At 32.7% G+C, this 27,022-nt stretch overlaps 1 protein-coding gene across 1 annotated transcript in view; it reads left to right on the top strand.

The window, feature by feature from the left end:
* LOC129232152 (uncharacterized) overlaps positions 1–27,022 on the top strand; it is a 118,834-nt gene that overhangs the window by 49,160 nt on the left and 42,652 nt on the right. The window contains exons 3-9 of the mRNA XM_054866393.1: positions 5,625–5,779; positions 7,561–7,726; positions 11,710–11,903; positions 17,051–17,223; positions 21,396–21,614; positions 24,557–24,646; positions 25,518–25,715. Of these exons, the coding sequence (XP_054722368.1) occupies positions 5,625–5,779; positions 7,561–7,726; positions 11,710–11,903; positions 17,051–17,223; positions 21,396–21,614; positions 24,557–24,646; positions 25,518–25,715 (1,195 nt within the window). The remainder of the gene's footprint in view (positions 1–5,624; positions 5,780–7,560; positions 7,727–11,709; positions 11,904–17,050; positions 17,224–21,395; positions 21,615–24,556; positions 24,647–25,517; positions 25,716–27,022) is intronic.

The following is a 27,022-nucleotide window of genomic DNA, read 5'->3' on the forward strand; positions in this document are numbered from 1 at the left end:
GTAATTAATTTATGCAGCTGAGTTACATAGGAATTAAATGCTGCATTAAAAATTTCAATTTGTATGCAAGAGTTTTTTTTTTCTTCATAAACCAAATTTTTGAGTTTCTTGTTCCTTTAATCTATGATTTAAAAAATAATTTTTGTTAAAACATCATGTGAAACTTATTTGCAAAAACCATTTAAAAAATTAAGCTTTTTTTTTTGCACCTAAATATTGCACATTTAATAACATTCCTTTGAGTTACAAACGGAACTGAAATTAGTTGTCTTGGTAGTGTTGTGAATTTCCTTTCATAACTCTACCAACTGTTACATAAGGAAGTTTTTGTGTAATAGTTATTGGCAACATTATAACTAAAATATTTTTTTTAAAAAAGAATTAAGTGAAAACTATATTAAAAACTCATTAATTAAACCTTACATTAATATCTTTATTTATGCATTACGAATATTGCAGTAAATACAAATTGATTAGATTACACCCCTTTAGTTTTAGCATAGTTTTGGACAGTTTAATACAGCTTCGGACACTTTTAGACAGTTTTGGACGGTAAAAACCACCTGTCCTGTCCTAAACCAGTTTTAAACTGTCTAGAACCCAACCCTGCTTCTTTTTTATTTCAACACTATGTAATCTTCCTCTATGGCAGTAACTTAAAATATTTCGGTCAACAACTTTATCACGAAGATGATTTTGATGTAGTTATTTCATATATTTAATTTTTTCATAAGGGTGTGATTTACAAATTGAGCATAGAAGTCGTAAAAGTTGAAGGTGAAAACATTATTAGATGACTAAGATATAAATGAAGTAAAACATGCTTAAATGGTGCTTGGCTGTTTTTTCAAGTTTTATTGTTATTGCTTTTCCCTCCACCACACTCTCAACAGCAAGTCATTTTGTCTAATAATTTTTTTAAATATTCAAAAATACATAAGTAGATATACTATAGTAAGTAATTATGTTAAAAAACAGTTGTTTTGTAGGTTGCACTTATGATATTGTAAAAATGGTCATCCACTAGTGATGCCATGCCTTGAGGGAGAGACAGGTTCATGAAATTGTGACAAGGGGAAGAGAGAGGGTGACAAAAAGTGACATCACACAGTTATTGTAACAATATGTTTATAAAAAATATGACATGTGGCAAGAGGAGGAGTTACATGAAGTGTGACATTTTGAGATAAACAGGAAGGGGGTTAAATAAAAAAAAGGGCGACATCATTTAATGACTCCCATTAGTACTCCTTCAAAATCTCATTTCCTTCAAAACACCTTCATTTTATTTCTGAAATTGAGTACGAACCCTGACAGTGTAAATAGCATAATATATAATTGTTTTTACAGTTTTATGGGCACAAAATAAATTTTAAATTAAATCAAAGTATATTACTTACTTTCTTTAGCTTATATTGCAGGCTGTTTCATAAATAAATGAGTGTCTCTTGTCTTCGCTTTGAACAATTTTTAATGTTAATATAAGAAAAGTTGCATTTATATCAATAAATAAGTTTTAAAATTATTATCTTTTTAAAATTATTATCTATGGTATCTGTTAAAAAACCTGTCCAACCTCGGCGCAAATTGGAGTACCACTTTGATATTCTCTCCGAGCAACCAAGAGGGCACACAGTGAACTTTACTGATGCAAGTAGTCTAAAAAAAAAAACTTCTAAAACAAAGATACATAACAATAACAAACTTACATTATTGTGTCAAATGGTTATTTCTTAATGAATTTTAATAACCAGGGCAAGACTTAAACATTTGTGAAATCCATTGGTGGAAAACGATTCAGTATTTTTAAATTAAATCAAAAAAAAATAATTACAAGATGAAAGAAAAGCAGGACTTAACATAATGTCAAGAAAATAAGTTACTTTTTTTGCAAAAACGATTGTTTGATTATGACATACAAAAATTGCATTTAAGAGTGTTTCAGACATGAAATTTTACACCTTAAAATCCAACGCATTCGATAAATCAGAGTGTTAGTACGGCGGCTAAATTTTGAGTTTTAAACGAAGAATTCACTAAAATTGTTTTCTTTTCCAACTGCCAAAACAGGAATGCGAAATGCATTTCTATCGAAAGCAACCATCAGATGCGTCACGTGTCTGCGAAGACCAATCAGATGGTGCTACTTTCATGCTAGACTAAAATCAGCCTCCGATATAAAATTTCGCGTCCAGACACGAGCAACTGTTTTTCGCTATTTAGGGTAATAACTTAGAAATTCATGAATCATTTTCAGAACTTCCAGAATAAAAAACAGATGGAAAATAAGTTTGTTTCAACTGAAGAAGAAATTTCCTCATATGTGTTAAATGCCTCATACTTTTAAGTTCAGAGTTAAGATGATGTTTCTGCTTCTAATGTGAAAGGGCAGTGCACAGGTGTAACGGCCCGATTTTTACGAGAAGTTCCTTGGTATTTTGAGTTCATTGTTGCGATTATATTTAAAATGTACGTTCAGTTAGTGAGTGAACATTGATTCCTTCTGTTAAGAGGCATATTTGAGCAATTCAATACATTGTATACTTTCATGGAAACTTCTTACAAAAGACACGCTATTTTTGAAAAAAATTCGTGCATCAACAAGTACTTTTGTTGGGTTTACTTTTGTATTTCTTTAACTGAGAGGTACAAAATGGTATTCAAAAGTTAAAGCTAGAACTCTTGATTGAGCTCCTATTAAGAGTTTCTTGTTAATTTAGAATTATTAGACCCATTAAAAAAAATATTTTAAAAAGTGACAAAAATTCACATGATGATGCAAAGTCCTATGTTTGGCTCAATATTTTGTATCAAATAATAGATTCATTCAGTTTCTAATGAAATTAACACAAGATTTAGTGATAAATCTAAGTTCAATATTATATGTGCAGGTTATTGAACAAGATAAATAAAACATTTCAGTTACATGTAAAAGTTGTTGAACGAAGCAAAAAGAATTGTTTTGTGAAGAGCCAGTGTACTTCAATGATGAAAAATGAAGACTAGAGCACAAATTTTAAACTTGCGTGGTTTTTTTTATGAGAAAATTTTTAAAGATGCATTTTCTAACATAACTTTGTAGCTTCAATTATTTTTCACCAATTCCAATCAACTCAGCTAACTGTGAAAGATCATTTTCGTGTCTCAGAAGGTTAGAGATTTTTTTTTTTTTTTTTTTTTTTTTGGTGCATGATGGGACAAGCAAGACTTTCATCTTCAGCTATACTGCCAAGAGCATGCCACTGGACATTGACGGAATATAGTACCAAGATTTCCTTTTTTTTTCTGGATTCCAAAAATCGAACATTAAAAATTTACTTTAGAAACGGCAGTATCAAGATCTTTTCCGTTACAGTTTGCTATAAAATAAATTAAAAGCGTGGAAATTATAATTTGAATTTCTTTAATGACCTTACTTTAAAAAATGTACTGGTATTTTATTCCATATTGAGAAAATTCATGTTTAAAAAACTCGACCCCCCAAATGAAATGTTGAAATGCCGCCCCTGCAGCGTAGGTACTTCGCGGTTTGACGCGGGAAAACGTTGACGTGAGAGCGCGCGAAAATGTTAACTCCTCCCACTTGCTCGCAGCATGGGGTCTAGCGAGTACGGATTCCATATATGCACCCCTGGGTAGTTGACACCACCTGTGGTCACAGTTGATAACGAATGACAATGGTTTAGATTCAATAACTCAAGATGATATACATGTAACTACTTCAGTTGCAGTAGGTCCGCAGCAAAGATTAGGTTCATAGAACATGCTTTGTGGCAGGCAGGCGGTCATAGAAGTTAAAACCTGAGTATTTGAGTTCTATAAGAATTATTTTAGTCTTCGTCTTTTATAAAAGAAAATGCCGTGAAAAACGATTGCGTGAGTGATGGATGAAAAGAGGGGAGGAGAGGGAGAATGCTTAGTACAAGAATGAAAAGCAATGCAAAATTTTAAATGAGTTGTGCTTTGGTTAGAGAACAAGCGATTTTTTGTGAAAGGTATCGGAAAGGCATTCCGGAATCAAAAGACATTTCTTTTCAAGTCATTTCGTTTCATCACTGCATTCTAGTCTTATCTAGAGTCCCTACCTGCACAAAATTACCCGACTTTTAACCGGTTGCTCTAAACGAACATACACACAGCACAGTAGTTGCGTTTCGGCTGCGATTGTGGTGTCCGCGACCGTACCGACTTTTAAATGTCGCGCTAGTTCAAAGTTGTTTATATAATTTTGTTCATAAGATCATACTTCATCAAACCTCAATCTGTGTGTGTGAAAGAAAGAAAGAAATACTTCATAGGAATAGGAATTTTGTTCATGAGATAAAAGCGAAGATCAAAAAGTTAGAAAATTTACTCCTATAACGATAACTAAATCTTAATATTCCTTAATTGACACACAAGAAATGGAAAGCAAGTTGGTGGAGGCATTTTCAACTTTACCAGCGTCATCTGTGCGGAAAGTTGTGAAAACAATCAAGTTAATTTCCAAATGCATGGCATCTGAAGTGATAAGAAAAATAAACACAGAATTAAAAAATATGAAACTTAAATATACAGAAAATATTAGCAAATGTAGACAAGAAGTTGTAAAAGTTGCCGAAACCAATCTATTTGATCAAATTCAACTAAGTACAGAATTTATTACAGTTTACAGTCAATTATTAATAACCTTGAAGTCTTGTGACTTTATTTCTAATGCGTGCTATGCAAAAATAAAAATTCTTATGTCACTTTTATTAGCAGAAGACACAAAATGCTCAGGCGATGGACTTTTAGAAGCATGCTCAAAATTATCATTGCAATTGATATCTAATGAAATTGTAGATTGGTGTGATAAAAATTTAAGCACAGATGACATCAAGTGTGATCTCAATTCAAGTTCGAAACCATTTGTGAAGATTGTAGAAAATGTTGGAGCAATAAATTTTAGTGTAAGCAAGATAATTAATTTTTTCAGGAGGTTGGCCGTAAATATACATTCGAAATCGATTAACTCTTTGCCTGAAGAAATATTTCCAATGTTTTCTATTGCTAGTTGTTTGGTGAAGCACAATAATATTTTAGTGTCTTTTAAAAAGTTGCTCATTTTAATAACGTTAGATGTGTTTTTTGGTTTGTTGACATTTTCTCCGGATCTATGCAGTGATAGATTAATTGATGCTTTTATAAATTTATGGTTAGATTGCCCAAGAGGTTGTCTATCTGAAAATTCTTTTCTGTGCTATCAGCAAATCAAAGTTTTACTCTCTAGTGAAGACTTGGCTTATAGTTGGAGCAAATATACCAATATGATTAGTACTTTGACATGTGCAATGAAGTTTAAAATCAGGGAGTTAAAAAAGTGCTTAGAAGATCTAAAGAGATGGAATGGTTTAGGTTTAAGTAATCCTTTCAAGTTTTTGAGTACCACACTAAAAGATTTTGAAGAAAATGATATTAAATATCAATCTAACTTATGATATATTTAGCAGTAAGTTAGTTACTGCTCCAAAGCCAGGACTATGGTGCATAAAAAAAGTAATTCTGTACTATTTCCTATTGCTTTTGAAAAATTGGAGTTTTCAGACTCTCATACCTGTTTTTTATGCTGTCAGAATCAGACTAATGTGCTAAATATGTTTCAGGTTAACGTTTTATGTCAACTCCAAAGGCCAGTTCCACTTCTTTGTAAATAGTGAACATAAAGGAGCCATTTTAGTGGGGCTTCCAATAAAAGAACAGCTATGGGTGCTAGTAGATTTATACGGAATAACTGTTTCTGTGAAGTTTGTTTCAAATTGTAAGTAACACTGATTTTTTATCCAGGTATTAAATTATTTTTGTTTTAGTTGAACTTTGTTTTTGAAATTAAAAGATATTTTAATCATTTAAGTAAACTTGTAGCTTGAAGGGGGAGGTGGGGTACTCTGGACCGCGGGGCATGTTGGACCGGTCTCGATTATTTTAATACTATTAATATTTTTTATTTTATGACCAACAAATAGCACCTATGGTCCTACAAATCCTATGATGAAATCAAATAGTACAGTTATATTGAACAATTTTTATTCCAGAAAGTGTTACTTCAGTTCTTCAGTAGTTCTGAGTAATTTTCAGGAAACTGTAACTTTATTTTTTTTTTAATGGTTTTCATCAAGATTGCAGGAGGGGGGGGGGAATTGAACTCCTTTCTTAAAGTAAGTTTCTTTAGTTCAATATAATTGGCAATTTTTTTCGTTTTCTGTCAAAAAGAAAAAAATTATGACATCACTTTTTCAGACCAAGAAGGTGGAGTAGGTTGGTCCACTCTTTGTGGGGCACGTTGAACCGGACCAACCTACCCCACATAATTTAAAAACTTTTTATTCCTCTTAAATCTCAATAATTATAACAATATTCTATGATTTTTCTTTTGATTTTTTAAAAATAATTGTGTACTAATGGTGAATGCTTATTGCTGTTTTTAAATAAGGATGATTTATCAAAAAATCAATTTAATATGTTATATTGAATTTAAACTTAATGTTTTCCACCCTACACACAACAGAGAATAAGATAGTTACAAAGTTTAATAGTATTTATCACTAAAATGATAGCAAATGTTGTTTGAGTTATGCGGTCCAACGTGCCCCACCCATTGGTCCACTTTACGAGGTTCCATTAAAAAATTAATTAAAAAATTTTTTATCAATTCAACACTTCCAAAAAAAATCTGTGGTGTTGAGAAGTGTTTAGCGAAACTTATTGTAGAAAATCGAACTGATCATTAAATTTTTTGACGAGATAAAAAATGATATGTAAATAAGCGGACCAACGTGCCCCACCTCTTCTTACACTGATTCTAAAATAAACCAGGATCATATTGTTTTAATCAGAAATATTTCTTATTCAACCTAGAATTCATGATTGTTCGAGAAATAACGTTTCAAAGCACAAATTTTTCGAGCTTCATGGCATCATTGCAATATAAAAAATTGTGACTATGATAGTTGAGTCAGGGTACCCATATACCAGGAAGGTCGTGAATTTTGACCACGACCGAATTCGGTCTGGTCATGGATGATTTTTTCGAAAATAATGTTATGATATGCTATGCTCATGTCAATACTATCATCAAAAATCGTGAAAACTGACAATCGGTCGTGATTTTAAGCTCTAGAACACAGGATTGGTAATTTTTTCAGAAAAAATTATTTTCAGTCAAAGAATAAAAAATAGGTTTTGTGCTGACAGTTTACAGAGTCGGTTTTTTATAACTTTTTATCTCAGCAAGTTGATCAAAAACATTAAATATGCTTTGATAAAATTTTAATTTGGTATTATTTGTTGTCTTGCTTAAAATAAATGCAACTAAGGTCTTGTGGGGAAGCCTTGTTTGTATTCTCCAAAATAATAAAACACAATTCTGCAAATTCCATCTGTACACTTGTGTTTTATTTATTTTGAAGCACACTGTTTAGGTATAATATATAGATCTAATTGTTTTATACAATGATGACACAAATAATTGTTCTTTTTTTAGTTGAAAGCATACTTTTGATCTATAGTTTCTTATGTTTCATTTTTAAATTTTTGCTTTAGCTGGCAGTGCTCCTTCAGAAGTAGTGGCTCGAGGACCAGAAGCTGTCCAGGCATATCAAAGTGCTTTAAGCAGTGGCAGTACTTCATATTACCATACTCGTATCGCTTTGATTGGACCCCCAGATGGCAAAAAGACTCTCTTGAAGAAGCTTTTGGTGAAGACTTGGTAAGTTCAAAACTAGCTTCAGTTACTTGCAAAAAGTCCTTTTAACACAGTGGCGTAACTACATACCGCAAGACCCTGCAATGATGGGGGGGGGGGGGAGCAAAGTAGGTAGGGGGCCAAAAATTTTTGAACTTTATTTTCATTCAATTTGATTAAATTTCTCTGTAAAGCAAATTTAGTTTTAAAAGCTAATATATTGGTTCTGGGATCCTCCAGAGCCTATTGACCTAGGGCCCTCGATTAAGTAATCGAGGGCCCTCGGCCTAGGGCCCTCGATTAAGTAATCGGAGGCCCTAGGCCAAGCACTTTTTTGGGGCCCTCATGTAGTCAAACATTACAATTTTTGCTATTTTCTAAAACAGTTTTAGCCATTTGGGACCGCCAAATAGCAGGGGTTCTAGGTTGAGACCTAGTTGACCTATTCAGTAATCAGATCCTGAGTAGAGAGAAGGGGGCCTATGGCCCAACTTTCCTACCCAAAAATCAAACCTTGGCTCGGTGCAAAAGGTATATATTGCCCTCCCTAGGCCACCTGCCACGGAAAGAAGGAAAAATTCCTGAAAGAAAAGGAATAGAAGGAAAAAGACCCGATCTCTTACCGGAGCATGGAAAAAGACAGCCAAGAGAAGTTTTTGGGTAGGATCTGTATTGGGGAGAAAGGAGGGGGGGGGGGATCGGAAGGACCCCGAAATTTTTTTCAGCTTTGTTTTCATTCAATTTTATTAAATTTTTCCATAATGCTAAAATTTATTTAATGCTCACAGAACCTATTGGCCTAGGTCCCGTGGTTAAGATTTCAGAGGCGTAGGCCAAACACTTTTTTTGGGGCCCTCTTATAACCAAAAATTACAATTTTTGCCATTTGCTAAAACAGTTTTTGCCATTTGGGGTCCCCCAAATAGCAGGATCTCTAGGTCATGGCCTATTCAGTAAACAGGCCCTAACATGGGGGGGGGGGGGGAATAGACCCCAACTCCAGACCTCCCAATTCAAAGAAAAGAAATACAATACATACTTTAAACATTTTTTGAGAGGCAATAGCTATTTTTTAAGTTTTCTTACATTTTTTTTTTCAAAATAAATAAAAGATAGGGACTTGCCAAGAAGGTGCGAAAGAAAGGGCTCTAAAACTAAATAATTTCCTATTACTTCACCAAAGACAGCCTATTGTGTTTTTAAACCTCAATTTCGGAAACATTCTGGGAGGTAGTTTGAAAAAACCTTCTTCTCCCTAATATGCCCAAAAATCGCTTAAAATTGCTTTTTTGAAACTTCAATTTGGAAAAATTCCTCGGCAAAAAGTTCCAAACCTCATCTTTTCTTAAATTTGTGATATTAAAACTTTGATTTTGAAAAAAAGCCGGGAACCCCATCCCTTCTCCTCCAAACCCTCGTTTCTTTTAAAATTATCTAAGATTATCTAAAATTGCATTTTGGGAACTTCAATATGATTTTTTTTTTCTGGAAGTCTCATCTTTGAACAGCTTCCGCTTACATAACATCCTAAAAATGCATTTGTGGTCCACTTTTGGTGAAGTTAGGGAAAGGGATGAGAGGTTTGAAACTTTTGCACCTTAATTTTTCAAAATCGAAGTGCCAAAAAGGAAATTCAATTTTGAAAAACTTACAAAGAAGATCCCCAAAACTTGCCTTCTTCTTAATATCACCTAAATTCGCCTTAAAATGTGATTTTGGAATTTCAATTTCGAAAATTCTGGGGCATAGTCCCTAAGTCAATCCCTCATTTTGTAGCATCATCAAAGGGGGCATACAATTGCGTTTCTAAGAGTTCCATTTAAAAAAATTTCCAGGGGAGAGCCCCCAATCCGCCCCCCCCCTCTTTTTTATTAACGTAACGAGATTGTCTAAAATTACGTTTTTGAAACTTTAGTATCGAGAGATTTTCCGAAGAGTCCCTGGCTCCTTCTCCGAAAGGAGACTCACAATCACGTGTGTAAAAACTTTTGAAAAATTTACGGTTAAGGCCCTCAAACCTTCCATCCTTCTAACATCACTGACGAACGTTTAAAATCACTGTTTTGGAAATTCGGAAATCTCCGGTGGAGAGTTCTGAACCTGATCCTTTCACCTAACGTCATCAAAGGTGGCCTATTGCATTTTTAGATGTTCAATTTCAAAAAATTCCCTAGGATAACCCCCGAAACTGAACTCTGTTGTTTTAACATCATCGAAGGTCTTCTAAAAGTGTGTTTTTCGAACTTCCAATGACAAAACATTTGTGGAAGAGAGTCACTGACCCCTTACCTTACAAAAGATGCCTTGCAATCATGTTTTTAAAATTTCAATTCCGAAAAATTTGGGACAAATTGAACATTTTTTTCTTTCAACTATAGCCTCAAAGTCAGTTTTCAAACTAGAATTTCAGAAGAATTTTAGAAACTCACCCTGAACCCCTATTTTTGCACAAATATTATCTTTACAATTAAATTCCTATTGCTAATTCTTTTTCTCATTGTGACAAATTCTCCTTATTTCTGTAGCTTATGATCCCTTTCTTAACTAAAAGCTCACCCCCCCCCCCCCTTTTCTCTATGTATTTTGTGTGTGTGTGTGTGTGTGTTTGAAAAAAAAATTTGTGGGGTCGACAAAATCGAAAAATTGTACTACAAATATACATTAATACAATTTTGTGTTGGGAGCCCAAACTCAGATTTCGCAGGCAGGCCCAAAATTTGAAGTTACGCTACTGTTTTAACACCAGGAATATGACTGCAATAGATAGGCATTAGTGTAGGAAATAGAAAAGGTTTTTTTTTTTAGATTTCTTAAAAAGTATTCCAAGTAGAAGTTATTTTTAGACATATATGATAAAAGTTTACTGTAAAATATTGCATGGCCAATATTAAGAAGCTAATAGATTACAATATAAAGAAGTTCAAAACAGAATTTATCAAAAGATTTTGCTAATGTATTATGAAATTTATCATCATCTATCCTCATCTGAAAAAATAAGTTGTTGTCAAAATGTGTTTGTGTGTTTTTAACTCTAAGCATCAAATAAAAAAAAAAATCCTTTCATAAATTGATACATTTTGTAAATCATTCTTGTACTTTAATGTTTTCCCCTAGATAGATAATAAGTACTAACCTATATTTTTATGCAATTTTTTTTTAAATTCATATTTGCATACAAATTTTTCCTTTGAAATTTAACTTTCAACTGAACTCCTTCAAAAATTATCAATTTTGCATGGAAATAAGTGTACAAGTTATTATTTGCAAGGTTCAGTCATTAGTCAGGCAGACAAAGTTACTGATCTGGGGGTCTTAATAAGTCAGGATTTAAAGTTTAGCCAACAGTGCAGCATTGCTAGTAACAAGGCCAATAAGATGCTTGGGTTTATCAATAGATCTATTTCAAACAAATCTAAAGAAGTTCTTCTGCCCTTATATAGAAGTTTTGTAAGACCTCATTTGGAGTATGCTGTTCAGTTTTGGTCTCCTTATCTTAAGAAAGACATTAACATATTGGAAAGGGTTCAAAGGCGGGCTACAAGGATAATAAATGGACTTTCTCACTTAGACTATGATTCCAGGCTTAGAAGGTTAAAAATGTACAGTCTTGAGCAAAGAAGAAACCGAGGGGACATGATTCTGCTGTTTAAATTTATTAAAACGAAAGATGTTACGGGGCTGAAGTTTAGCACTGAAAACAGGAAAAGGGGTCATTGTTTTAAGCTATTTAAATCTCAGGCTAACATGGATATTAGGAAAAATTATTATTTTAGCAGGGTAGTGGAACCTTGGAACAGTTTACCAGAAGAGGTGGTAATGAGCAAGGGAGTAGTAGATAGTTTTAAGAGGGCCATTGATCTTCACTGGGGATTGTAAATTGACTAGGACCAGTCTAGCTGGGCCCAGAGCCTGTTGCTGGTCGTTGTTTTGTATTTGTATTTGTATAATTTTGTTGTTACTTTTTTAGTTTTATGAATTTAGTTTTAATGAATTGCTCACTCTTTCAGTGATGATTTAGATGCAGAATGCGATGGCATTGATACAACGTGCATGTGTCAAACCACCGAGGACAGCTCCTCCGGAGAAGCGTGGACCCTGGTACGATTGAAGAATTCATGTGGTGATGAAATGAATAACAATTCGGAGGAGCAAAATGTGGATGACTCTGAGAAGGAGGAAAAGAAGGATGATCCACCCATGGGTGAGTTTAGTTTTTAAACTAAAAGAATGAAGCCTCTCCTACACACTAGATAGTTAGGTGGAATCAATTTAAAAAAAAAAGCTGCTTGTCAACTATTTGACTGACGTTTTTTATTGTGTTCATTAGAGACGTACCGAGTAGCACTTTGGCCGAGTACCGAGTTACCGAGTACTCGGCCTTTCACTACTCGGCCGAGTTCCAAGTACCAATTATGTTTTAAGAAGAACCACCGACACACATGTGATGAATTTTGAACTTATTGGAATAGTAGTATAGACCTCCTTGTCCATATAATAGTTTTTAAAACTAAATTCCTGCTGAAATTTAATTACGCATTATATATATACAATTTTGTTTGTGTCAAAAATTTTACAAAAAAATTATTTTTTAAATTAAAAATAAATAAATAAAAGGTATGATTAATCAAGTTGGAATTAAAACAAATTACAGTAAAATCCCTCTAATGCAGACACTAACAGGACAAATTTTTTTTCTGCAATAGAGAGTTGTCCGCAGGACAGGGGTTTAACAATGTTATTTGCATTGGAACTGGGGAATTAAAAATTGTCCGCATAAGAGGGGTGTCCGTTAGGAGGGGTTTCACTGTATACCAATCAATTATAGTTCTAGTCCGCCAAACATAACTAATTTTTAAAAGCAGATAAAACAAATGTGCAGGACCTTACCTATGCTTAACTTTTTTTGCATAATTTTTAATAAATAAGTTTAATAAACTTTGGGGACATTAAAAGAAAGATTTATTCCATTGAAGCATTACAAACTTCATTATTCTCAAAATTTAAATTTGACTTATAAATTTTAATTGTAAATGATTGCAGAATATAATGCTTGCTCTTTTTTATAAATTTTAGTATCTGTCTTGGACAATATTCAATTTTTTGCAACTACTCGGTATTGGCCAAGTATCTGATCAGAATTTGGCCGAGTACCGAGTACTCGGCAAATTGGCCGAGTAGGCCGAGTACCGAGTAGTTACCGAGTACTCGGTACGTCTCTAGTGTTCATCAGGGCCTGATTTAAGTATCAGCCCAAGAAGCACGGGCTTTGGGGCCAGTGGAAAACTCTCTCCCATGGTGTGAGAAAACTATCTGGAGTGACATCTAGCGTAGGATGAGGACACTCAGATGTCACTCCATGTTAGTAGGGAGCTCATTATTACTGCTTAACCCATTCCTTGCCCCGGCCGATTCAGGCTCGTCGCAAGAAAATGGTTCCTAACTGCCTTCGACGAACCTGTGTCGTCACGGCATTTTTAGCAGTTTTTGCCTCGGCCGAATATGTGTCGGCGATCCTTCCAGGAGCAGAACCCTGTTATTGCGCTTCTCTGTTGGGTTCTGGTGCTTTTAGGGGAGCGGTAATCAAGCTCTTTTCCTTAGACAAAAGGGATGTAACTTATGTGTTCACGAAACTTGTTGTAATTTATTTTATTTTACTAAGATATTAACCTTTCAAGTACTCTTGGATGAGACACGTATAATGCTTCAAATAATCAGGCATTATATTTTTTTATCTTTTCGTGGAAGTTTTGTTTCTTAGCATTCTGGCATTTGAACTCCTGATGAACAATTGTGAAAATATTTCCTTACACATTTATCAATATTTCTATGCCTGAATAAAGCAAATAAACAGAAATATTTTTTTCTTGTTATCAAAAATCCACCTTCTTATGCAAGCATCCGTCACTAAATTGTTCATAATCCTCAAATTTTATTATTTATTTCACACAATATTTTTTAAAAATTATTTTACATATCTTAATTTTGTTCGAGTATGTTTTTTTTTAAATTATAATGTGTTTACTACGCTTTTTATTTATTTGTATACTATTATTATTGTTTATTATTTATTTATTTTTAGATCATGATATTTTCAAACGTAAATTATAACTTTTTATATTAGCCGCACCCTTTGATGGATTTTTAGTGATGCGGTTTTCAGTATTTTTAATTTCACAAACAATAATTATGACGACCGCATTGACTATACCTAAAAGTTGACCATACAAAACATAAAATAGATACGGCAGTACAAATGAAATGATAATATCTTGAGTTCTTTTGTTGTACGTTTTACTCATACGAAACGAAACATTCCTTTTCTCCCGTTCTTTTTCAGATTTTATTTATTGTCTTAAAATAATTCCAATATTTTAATTGCGCCTTCTTTTATGAGATTTTAAAAATAGAAATTAAATATTTGTTTTCATTTCAATAATCAAATTGCCATAATTAGTAAATAATCCTATGAAACTAACTAAAATTTATCAAAGTATGTTTAAAAAAAAGATTTAAAAAATCCGACTCGATTTCAAGCAAGATTTCTTTTTTCTTTTCTTCTGAAGACATGTTCCGTCATATAAGCATAAAAGCTTGCTTTAAAATTCCTTTCTGATCTAAACTATTTTGTTGTAAGAAAATAATGTGGAAGGGTTGACCACAAAACACTAAAACCTTCTGAGCATTCTTTGAATGAAACTAACTTGCTCGGATGTTTGCGAAGAGCTCCTTAGGGAATATAGACATCCCAGTCGGTCTAGTTATTACTCTCTCAGCTGGGGGCTTTTAGTTACATGTACTAAAGTATCCTTTAGGGAAATAGGGGATTAGCCGCAAATTTTGATCTTTTGTAATCATTTATCTTTAAAATACTTCCCACGCTTGAGCAACTGATATCTGGGCACTCAGAAGGGATTTAAAAGTCATCGGCGTTACGATAAAAGAACCGACCAGCAAAGGGATGTCTCTGTGTTTATTGGTCGTTTTGAAGTGTCACAATATATCAAAAGGCACCGAAGAATACTTTTTATCCTCTTAGAAAATCATTCCCACAGTTAAAGCATTTTTGTCCATTCAATTCCATTGCTCACAGGTTGGATCGATCAGTCAATTGTTTAAAGAATGTTTTGTTGAGGCCTTTTGAAAGATAGATCATCTTACATTTAATAGTAAAAAAAATGATATACTAAGGTAAAAGCAAAAAGGAAAATAAATCAATAAAATAATTAGTGTTATGAAAATAATTGCTTTTCGTCCTATCCTCTATAGTTTCTTATTTTCCTGTTATGTACTGTGTAAATGTATGAATATTTCAGCACATATTAGCAACCTTGTATTTTATTGCGCTATTTGATTCAGTGCCTTAAAACTAATAAAGCGAAGCGATTTTCGAATGCAAACTGAATAGCAAAAACAACATTAAAATCCCGATAGCAAAATGGGGAGAAAAGTGCTATTACAACGTAGCAAAAAGCAACTCCGTTCGTTATCTGCGGCATGCGCGTTAAGGGTTTTCGGGCTAGTCATGGAATGGATTAAATAAGGCATTTAATTTGTTTCTGTTGATTTAAAATATTTCAAGACGTTTGAATTTTTTATAATTGTTTATTTATGTAAGTTTTAAATTACAAATACATTACAGTGACATTATCAATGTATGCATATACATTTACACCCTCGGTTTACTGCAGCCTATAGCCACGCAAATGTCAATGGGGTCAACCTAAAAATTAAAAAAAAAAAAGGTGCAAAAGGTACCCCATATTTCTTGTGGGATGGGAACCTCTGCAATGACAAAACGATGTGCGATTGAGCACCTTCTTTGGTTAAGCAAGTCAAGGGGAACCCACAGGTATGTTGTGCTTACAGTCACAAAATTTCTAAATCGGGTCCTGGTGTTCGTAAGAGGCAACTTCGTTGAATCCCTTTTCTTCAAATAAGCCGAATTAATCCTAGCAGCTGCTCCACAATACTGTTGAAACTGAACCGAGTTGACTCAACAAATTCACTCCTGGGTAGAGTGAATCCTTGGCAATGTCCTGATAAGTTGAATCAACTAAAGAGTTGATTCAACTCATCAGAATGAGAAAGATCACGACACATGTGCTCGGTGGGCCTGATGAGTTGACTGTTCCGTGAAAGGTGCCAAGTGATTCGATTTTCTATCTGGTTACACATCCTGATAACTGTCTGTTCCAAAGTTAATTCAACTAAATTGCATCACGTGAAAGAAGCCTTAGGATTTTTAAATGTTTGTTCATATTGTATTGCATTCATCATTCTTCTTTTTATACTGCTTTTCATTCTCAAAATTTATGCAATTCTTCAAGGGTATAACTTTTCACAAAAATGTTGTTTTATTTTGATTAAAATGTACTTTATTTTTTGCATGAAAGGTATAGATTAAAATTTTTTTTAATTTTTGAAGTTGGAAATGGTGAAGATCAAAATGTTTTTTTTTTACACGTCTGTACTTTTAAGAGAAAATGTAAAGTTTTCTTGTACTCTTGTTATTGCTCTTTAAAACTTGTTAGGAAAATGTAGTCTTTATCTACCAGACAGCATTAGAATGTCATTTTAGCATTTGAGGAAGTAAATGCTAAAGTACTGATGGACTTACGAAAAAGGATTACTATATTTTCGAGCGCAAGTGCTGCGGGGCTTATGAGAAAAGAAGTTTAAAAATTGCTGATGAAGCAGATGCAATGGGTTAGCGCCCCGCATACAGTGATATTTTTCTTTAACATTTTGCCGCATTTTAGATAAAATAAACTGTTTTTGAAAAAAGAAAAGTAAAATATAATGAACGTATGATGTGTCCAATTCTTAGTTTTGTGTATGAAAAGGTTTTATTTTTATAATCTTGAGTTTTGAAATGAATTAGTTGTCCCAAGTCATATTTTGTGTTAAATGTTGCATTTAATCTGAATTAATATCATTAAAAGTTTCCTATTTAATTTCCTTGTAGCAGTATTTCGTGTGCAGTTTTTTGATGAATTCTTTTCCAAGCAATCAATTTTGCTAAAATCTAACAAATCCAGAATTTGGTGCTTTCTGCATTTCTCACCAAGTTGCACTTAATTAAATTCTTTAGTTAACTGGCAGTTAATGAAAAATTTTGTCAGACTATGTCGGTATTTATTTCTTTTTTGTTTTGTTAAACGAATTGAATCAGAATGGGAATATGTTAAGATTTTCAAGCGTTGTTTGAGGAAAAATTTTGAATTTTGTCCAAGATTTTAGTCCAAGTCAAGTTTTAATTTTTGCTTTCATATAAATTAATCTGCATGAAGATGCCTTTTTTAAAGCTTATGGATTTTGCTAATTTTACCTATTTTGTCAATATTTTAGTTGTGATTTCTGCGGATGATGAGTTCTTTAAAGCCATTGCCTGTAATGTTGTTAAAGAAATGATACTGCAAAAGAAAAAAACTAAAGAAGATCAGAAAAAGGGTTCTAAAAGTGCATTTAGGTTGCAGTCAAGCATCGCCAAAGGAGGATCTTCTAAAGTTGCCAAAGAAGAGGTGGGTATGAGCATTAAACTTCATCATATAGCTTGAGTTTCTGCAGATATTCATTAAATTTTATTTGTCAATATGTCCTACTTTACAATATTTTTATGTTGAACTGTCAGGGTTGCCACGCCACAGGGAATCCTGAAGAAACAGGAAAAACACAGGGAGTTTAAAAATCAACAAAAAAAGGGGGGGGGGAATCCAGGGAATTTTAAAATTTTGCTCCAAAATCTGGAATATGCAGGGAATATATATATATATATATATATATATATATATATATATATATATATATATATATATATTAGGGTGCATCATTCGCCCCATCAATTTTTTTTTCGTTTACAAATGCTTTGTCCCTAAGCTACTTTTGTTCTACATACAAAATTAATAATTTGTGTGAAATTTTTCCCACTTTGAACAATATCTATGTGTGCCACCTGACAATTGAAAGTTATGAAAACTCAGAAAAATAACACATTAAGCAATTTTTTGCATTTATTTAATTGTTGATAAATATTATTTGATTTATTGAAGCCAATTTATTGTATATTTCATAATATTACATTGAATTCTGAATCTAACTTCAAAATTAAAAATAAAAACCAGGAATCAATGCCAACAAAATCAGACAGTGTTGGTGAAAAATGAATTTCTGTTGGAAACTGGTTTTCCAAATCCCATACCAAATCTGTGTTTTGTATTAGAAAGATTAGCTGATCTAATGGCTAATATACTTTCAGCAAGAGGACGTCGGTCTGCTTCAGGCACTTTATCATTCCATAGTGCTAGAGGTACAATTTCTTCTGTCAGATACTAAAGGTGATTTTTAAAAGCATTAATTGCACTTTCAGAAATTTCTGAATTAATAATACTATATTTTATAAGTAAATGAAAGAATTGCGAGTCATTCCACGGTGCATCGAAGACAGAAGTGCACATCATCCACCATGAACTATATACCAAAGTGACAAAATTAACAAAATTTCTAAATTTTAAAACTTGTTGATGCGTAGCTATTGTTCCAGTTGGTAGTTCTTGGATTTGGTGTTGAAATAAGCAAATTTTGATTGAATAAATTAATTTTGCCATCTGCGTTATATAAAGCTGCTGGACATTTAAAGTCTGCTGCAGTTATCTCATTTGGATCGTTTACTGAGAATAAAAAACAAAGTTGAACAAATTCTAAGTAGTCACCTCTGCAAAACACAACATTTGATTTAGCTAATTTGATAACATTGTTTTTGCACTCGTCAATTCTTGCGGACTCACTGAATGAACTGTCATCAAATTTGGATAAATTTATAGGTATAGCAGCGTCACTCTCTTCCACAAACTGCAGTAATGTATAATGTTTGCGAAATCTTTTAAACAAATATGTCTGGTGACTTCGATGCTTCAATTTTTAAATCGTCAAACACATGTGACAATATAATTTCTCCAATGTGGTGACGGCTAGCTGACCACAGGAGAGCTTTACCCAAACGCTGTTGAATAGCTATACATGCTGCAATTATATGTCCTGTATTAGAAGCAGTTGTGACAAACGACATATTAACTATTGAGTCAGAACAGTTCCATGAATTTAGCAAATTAGTTGTTAACTTAGCTATGAAAACTCCGTTTTTTTTTTGTCTGTTCCTATTGGATATACTGGTACACCAAGAAGATTAACTTCATATGAATTACCCACTATAACTGCAAGCCTTTCTTCTGCAATATTTTGATTTGTTAAAGTTGGTAAGAGTTAAGAATCCCAGTGCAAAGTTGCAAAATCAAAACCATTCCATTGCTCCTTACAAGCTTTGGCAATGTCTCTGACACTTGATCGTCTTGCTCTATCTGTTGTTGCATATGATGCTGAAATTTTGGATGAATCACCATCAGCTTCTGCTATTAAAACTTTAGTGTATGAAGCTTGCTGTGCTAGTGTCATTTTTAAACGTGTTGCTAATGATACAACATCAGGTCGTTTTATAGTATCATGCGGAATAAAAGCATATGAACCAGTTCGTGTTGTACAATGATGATTTCTGGTATTATGAGCATTATAAATCTGTCTCATCACTTGTATCACTATTTTCATCTCTTTCAATTTCATCAATAATAGCTGAATTAAAACTTGTATTGAAGTTCCTTGTTTCCTTGGCTATTTTTTCACAAAATGCTGCTTTTGATATTTCACGCATTTCCTGACACTTAAGGTTTTGCTGTAATATTTTATCGAGTGAGCCAAAGGTTGTTAGATGATCCCTTTTCATAGATTGAAGAAAAGTTAAATCTTCTGGATTTTTTATAAGGTATTCTACATTTTTAGGCCATAATGAAAATGTTTTAGCTAATTCTTCTTCCATTTTCTTTACTTTATTAATAGAATTTGCTGTATTTCTTCCTTGAAGAGGAATTGCTTTTAATTTTGTGTTGTTTTCATGAAGTTTTAGTATTTTCTCACAGGACTTACGTTTAGTAGTCATTGGAATGTTTGCTTTTGCATAGAAATCAGATATTTTTGACAAGACAAGTTTTGAAGACTCCCATTTGGTAAGATTCTGATCGGCACCTTTCTCAGATACATCAAGCAGCGAAGCACTTGCAAGCTACGTGAGCCCTAAATTCCGAGTCCTCTTTAGTTGTTCCAAGTCCAAATACCATTGAAGATTGTCTGGTTTTGACTTTTAACTTTTGTACAGATGAACAAAGCTTTGTTTGGGGAGAAAATGTCACTGATTCAACAACAGCTGATTTACTCATGTTTATTGAAAGATTTCAAAATATGTTACTTTCAAAAATTCATGGATCTTATGAACTAAAACAGAATAGATCAACTTATTTAAGTGGTTTACAACACATATGCATAGAATAACAAGAAGAAAACGTAATGAACTAGCATTAGCAGTTGTATGATGGAAGAAAATGGTAGAAAGTTAAAAACAAATAGTGAACCTAAACTTACAGTTACAAAAGATGTTATAGAAAGTTACTGAAAAAATGGTAACAGTTGAGAAGTTAACACAAGTACAATATAAATTAAGTAATTTAAAAATGATTTCCCATTATTACACTTTGAGTCACTTTTGATGTTATAATTGTTCATTTACCTTAAAAAAGAAACTTCTTGCTTGAGGTGGGATACCTAAATCAATTTTGATTTTCATAAAAATTCACATTAATACTATCTAGTGGTACGAGAACATTTTTAAATTAGGGACAAAACAATTTTAGACTAGTTGGGCAAATGATGCACCCTAATATATATATATATATGAATTGAAGTTGCAAAAATCAATGCCCAAATATGTAAACTACCAAATAAATAAATAAATAAATAGTAATGATAATATTAATGAAGTTCAAAAATAAAGTAAAATAAATAGTTTTTTGTGAATATTAAAATGTTGATCACAAATCAATCTTTTTATTGTTTTATTTAACATGTATCTTGAGTTTCATGATAATTTAATTTAATTCAAAGTGTATGAAATTGGTCCTCAATATTCATTCTTCTGCTTAACTTTTACATTTTTAGATCCAAATAATGAATGGTTAAGAAAAGCCTTTTTTTTTTATTAACTTGCATAAAAAGTTAAATGTATTCAATCACCATGCTATTATTTCAGTTATTATGAATTCTTATTTATTTCCCCTTATTTATTTATTTATTTTTTGTTTCGATTTTATTCCCTGTGGTGAAATTATCAAGATATTAATGTTCTTTTTCAAACATCAGTATTTGCTTATTTTTAATGTTTTATTTTCATAGAGGTAAAATTTCATAGAGGAATATTTTTACCAAAATTGAGTGGCAACCCTGACTGCACATTGATACTGAAATAATTTTAATGTAAAAAAAACATGGGGGGGGGGGGGGCTGGCTTGATATCAGGCATCATAAATTTCTCATTGCTAACCTAGACATTAGAGTTTTGCAATGATGCAGGATCTGTGCAAAAATGAAATGGCAACCTTGCCATGACTTTTTTTTACATTGAAGTTAATTGCTCAATGAGAAGTTATGGTGTTCCAATTACTTTTCGCTAATTAAGAAGAAAAAAAAAGGCTGTGAGACATCCTCTCACTGCTGAACATACTTTTACATTCAAAGATTATTTTTTACTTTTTAGTTCATTTGGCTACAAGAACGTGTTTATTTAGTTGTCAAACTGTAATTTTATTATTTTTAGATTTCCAAAGATAGTGTCAATTTTCTTTCTTCAAATGGAGAAATGCTTAGTGATCTGCCTAAACGAGTTGTTGATTTAGTGGAATCCATGCTGAAGGAATCTGAAAATAAATCGTTTTGGGAGAAAAAGGAAAATGAGAAGCATGATGTTGAAGGTGCGCCCATCACTTTTAGTATCTGGAATTATAGTGGCCATTCAAAATATTTAATGTTACATCAGGTAAGCATTTCATTAGCTGTATATGTAAATTAGTTATGTGTGTCATTGATGTGCTTTTTCTATACTTCGCTCTAATCACAGGAAGCAATTGCAGTTGAATATGTTGTACGATTTGTATTAATTCGTTTCTGGAATTAAATGCTTTCAGAAAGTTTACTAATATTTAATATTTGTTTTATTTAATTAATTTTTATTAATTACTTTTATTATTTAAGAAATAAAATTATTTTTAAATAATAATAGAGCCATTATATGTGACAGAATGGGACATTTGGAGTAGTTTTGCCAGTATATTTTGTTTCATAAATATAAATAATATATAAATAATACAAGCCAGAAATTTCATTTTTGATAGTAACAGCAAAGTTTTGTGATAAGAATTATGTAGAAAATCAAAAGTTAGTCAGTTTGAAGAAAATAATCCAATGACATGTAATAACATGCCTGTGGGAATGGGTCACATAACTTTTAATGTTCTACCTGATTCTTTTGACAAATCTTTACTGTTGCAATCAAAAATAAAATTTCAAACTTGTTTTATTTATATTTATAAAGCAAAATATACGAGGGGGGGGACCCAAAAATAACCGGATTTTTGTTCTAAAATATTTATATATTAATTTATTCACAAAATTTCTTTTGTCTCCTTCAAAGTGATCACCTTTATATGCAATACACTTGTTATATTTTTTTTTTCCACTGTTAGAAGCTCGTCTGCAACTCTTTAGCTTTGACCATGTTCAGTGCCCGTTGCAAAGCGGTTTTTACAGCCTCTACATCATCAAAACGCTTCTTTCAGAATTTTTTTCATCCTCGGGAACAGAAAATGATCACAAGGGGCTAGGTCTGGCAAATATGGGGGTCGAGGAATGACTGGCCACCCCTCAAAGGCCAATAAGAGGTTAATAGTGAAGGCTGTGTGTACAGAAGCGTTATCATGGTGAAGGAACCATTCTTCCGATCGCCTGTGCGAGCTCCAACTCACTCTTGTTTCTTCTAAAGATTAGTCAATCGTAAAACGACGATTTTCGTTGATTTGCTGGCGGATATTTTCAAGGCTTTCATCATTTCAAGACGTTGAAAGGCCCTCGGAACGAGCATGATCTTCAACATTCATGCTACAACATTTGAAGCGCCCAAACCACTCGAAAACTTGTGTACGGCTCATAGCATCATTCTTGAAAGCTTGTTGAAGCATTTGGTAAGCTATTCCGCTGCCGACTTTTCAAGCACGAAGCAAAATTTCAAGCTTACAGTTTGTTCTTTTAAATCTGCCATAATGAGTTCGCAGGCGGAAAGCAACAACACCCGAGAAAACCAACACTACGATCAGACGTTATCAACTAAACTGACGCCACTTGCACAGTTGGTTTGTGAAGGTCTCTACTTGAGCCATCTAGCTGGAGAACACTCTACTACATCTAGGATTGGCATCGCACCATTAGTCCGGTTTCTTTTGAGTCCCCCCTCGTACTTACAAAACTATCCTAAATGTCCCCTTCTGTCACATCGAATGGCCTAATAGTGTTCTGCATCCTATGATGGACGCAACTTCTTATAGCCCAAAAATCATGAAAATTTTGAAACTCTCCTAGTTCAGTAAAAGATGTTTAGCACAGAGCTTAAAAGATAAAAATATTTTTTCATGCAAAATTTTTGCATTGAATAAAAGCTTATGAATATTTTCAGTGTTGTCAAATGACCTTAACTTGATTTCCTGCTAAAATTTGACAAATGCCGTCAAATGAGGTAACTTTATGACAGCAGGCTTGAAGTTGTGCTGCATAGATTGTGACTGCAGTCTCTGGATGTGATAACCGGGCTGTCTAGTATATTGCATGTATTTCTGCCGTAGCCCTGGCTTATGGGCAGTAACTTAGTGCTAAATAATTATAAGAGGTTGGATGTTATTTTTATAACCGATGGAGGGTTTAAATGTGCTGAGCTATGCTTTATTTTTTGTGTAACTTAATTTAATCTCTTTGTATTGATATTGTCACATATGATGTGGCCCAATGTCACCCCATGCTAGCACAAAGTCGCTCATTCGACAGTACGGAATAAAAGATAAGTGCCACATTTGCTAGATTACTGCTTATATTTGGATGCGTAGAAGCAGTGTCACTGTGTATATATGTGTCAAAAATGTTTTGCTTTTTTTTTTTTACATAATTTGCTTGCTTTCTTCAGTTGCTGTCAACAAAATTAATTGAAATCACAAGCTTCACTCATTTTGAGAGGCTGAATTTTAGCCAGTTTAGTGCACTCATTGCCAATCTGACCAGTAGATTGAAATGTTTTGCCGTACACACGCTGGCAGTTTCTCAACTCATTAGATGACAAAGAATCCTTGCAATAGTAGCAAATACTATTTCTTTTGTTCTAATTCAAAATAAAAAAAAAAAGCTTGGAAAAAAAATTTGACAGCAACTGTAGAAAGCAAGCAGATTTTGTTCGTTTGAGGGGGAAAATTATTTGTTTTAAGTAGTATTTGTTTTATGTTAAAGGTAAGAAATTTATAAAATTAAATAATATTTTGTTGAGAATCACTATATCATTAAATGTCAACTGATTTTTATAATCAACTGTTTTACTGTAAGAGGAAAGCAAAAGCTTTTTATGGGTACATTAAGTACAAACTTTTTTTTTTTTATTACTATTTTGTAATGAGGATCTATACTGCCAAATCCTTGACAGAACAAGCTATTGATTCATTTCAAAATTAACATTTGTTTTGAGTAAATTTTTGCAGATTTCAGACTTGTAGTTCAATTTACTTAATTGGTCATGAAATTTATTGCACTTTAATGAGAAGTTTGTTTATTCGTTCGCTTAACCATTTAGTATTTGAAACTTTTTCTCCTGAGCATGTTGTATCCAAATTTACTATTTTAAAGGTATATTTAATAAAATAAAAATTTTCTTTATATTTTTATATTCAGTTGTTCCTGTCACCTCAAACTATCTACCTTTTTGTTTTTGACCTGTCCCAAGATTTAGATGCTCCAATTGAAAACTCTGAAGACTTCGAGGTAATATGCTTTATATCTTATAGTTGTCTGTTATCAACAATATTAGTGTAACATTTAAAAGACAAAAAGTAAAGCTCTAGATTAACAATCGCCAATGAGCAACCAGTTTCTTTAAGATGGCTGCCAAAAATAAGTCTTAGTCGGCAAAGGTGGTGATCATCTGTGTCTTTATTCGTTAAAATCATATCATACATAGTGCTACAACAACACACTTCCAATTCTGAGACATTCAGCATATTGTTTCAACTCCACCTTGGCAACGTAAATCGGAGCAAACTCCCCAGCCCTTTTTTTTTTGCGCTGAATATATATATTTTTAAAAATGACTACCAAAAGTCAAAAGTGGCTACCGTGTCTTTTAACTCTAGTAGAAAGTGGCTACTATTCAGAATTCCTAATCTATAATTTTAACAAAACGTGTATGAATTCTTTTAACTCTTTGGTGCATGGGGGGGGGGGATTAAAAATGTCCTACCTTTCCAATGGTGGGACACTTTTAGACCCATCTCTAAATGTTGCAGTAGCTGCATGTGCTTTCACAGTGATTTTATACTGCTTATTCATACTTATGTTAATCAGTTGCTAATACCATCAACAAATTTTAATGGTGTAATTCCTTTCCTTAGCAAGTTTTTTGACAGCACAGGTTCATCGTGTCATATACCTCATAATGTGTTATATATTATGCTTAATTTAAAATGCAATAAAATTTCTTTGCCCTTGGATCTGTTATATTTTCTGAAATACTGTTTTTCAAAAGAATATAAGTGCTGTTTTAAATGTTTTAGAAATAAATTTGTTCTTTGCAAAAAATAATAATAACAATAATAATAATAATAATAATAATAAAGGATATTATTTCTAGCTTGAGTTTCCTGGACAAAGCAAGCTGTCATATTTGTCTCTTCTTCATACATGGTTGGAAATGATATATGTTTCTGTTGCTCACCCTAAAAATGAAACCAAAAACCAAGCCGAAGAAAATGTAATAAATGACATCATTTGCACATTGTTCCCACCTGTATTGATTGTTGGTGTGCAAGAAGATTCAACTACTTTTGATAGCTTGGTAAGTGAACTTTTTATTTATCATTTTTAAGAAGATATCTGACATGTTATTTTGAAACTTTGTCAGGCATTGAATGAAAGCTATTTGAATGAGTGTTTTGATAATCCATAAGTGTGAACCCTGTAACTAGGCAACAAATTTGTTGCCTACCTGTATCAAGTTTGTGTCACTGGTGAATGTTTTGTTAGCAACTGTGCCTATGTGGTCCTGCTGCGTCCTAATAATAATAAGAAATGATTATTAAAATGAATGTTTGATTCATTCCTTAATTTTGCTTTGGAATGTTTGGAAAATATTTAAAAGTTTTCATAATGTATGTAATGTAATGTATATTTTTGTTAGTAAACACTTCACACTGAACCTGAAGTATGAGGCAAAATGCATTTCATTTTAGTTACATTTCTTTTTTGTGAGCACTAAAAGAAGTTTTTTTTTTTTTTTTTTTTTTTTTAATCATCTAAGAATTTATCAAATCCTCAGCCTTGCTACATTGCATTTGTTGCAAGTAGGGATGCAACATTGATGTCGTTATTTTCAAAGCATCTTATGTTTTTACCATCCATGTTTTTTCTATCAATGTTTTGCGCTCTGATTTTTCAATGTTGATGTTTTGTAATTGAACCAAAAGTGCGCTAAATGTTTAGTGTGACTAAAGGTTTCCCTACACATAAATCAAATTATCTGGAGGCACGGCAAATGCAACCTGGTGCGTTGTAATACTGTGATTAGGATCTATTTAGCCTTCACAATGCTGACAAATTAGGTTTGCCCCAACTTCCGTACGAGAATTTTTTTTTTTATGATTCCTCTTTTCTTCTATTTTTCAAATTATCTAATTTGAGAAATATTATTTCTCCAAGCAGCTCACATCAATCTTTGAATAGCTCATTTTTGCATGAATTATTTTTTTATATTAGTTGAGTTGAAAATAAGATAATATTTTAATGATTCACTTATATTTCCATTGTTATTAACTGGTTAGATTGCTCAAAAACCTTAGCTATAAACTAATAAATATAGGCTGTGAAATCACTTCTCCTGCAAATTCATCTGAAAGAGTTCACAAAAATGCCATTTGTATAAAAAGTTTGATATTACATATCATCAATGTTTTGGACCCAATGTATCGATATCAATACTATCTTTGTTTTAATGTTGAACATTGTTGTTCTGTCATCAATGTTGCATCACTATAGTACTTGCTTGTAACCAGAGGCGGCGATTGGGACTGAAAAGTGGGGGAGGAGGGGGGAGGGCAAAAAGAAAAATAAATCAAAAAAATTTGAAAAAAATTAAAATTAAAAAAT

The sequence above is a fragment of the Uloborus diversus genome, unplaced genomic scaffold, assembly GCF_026930045.1.
Source record: "Uloborus diversus isolate 005 unplaced genomic scaffold, Udiv.v.3.1 scaffold_11, whole genome shotgun sequence".
Lineage (NCBI taxonomy): Eukaryota > Metazoa > Arthropoda > Arachnida > Araneae > Uloboridae > Uloborus > Uloborus diversus.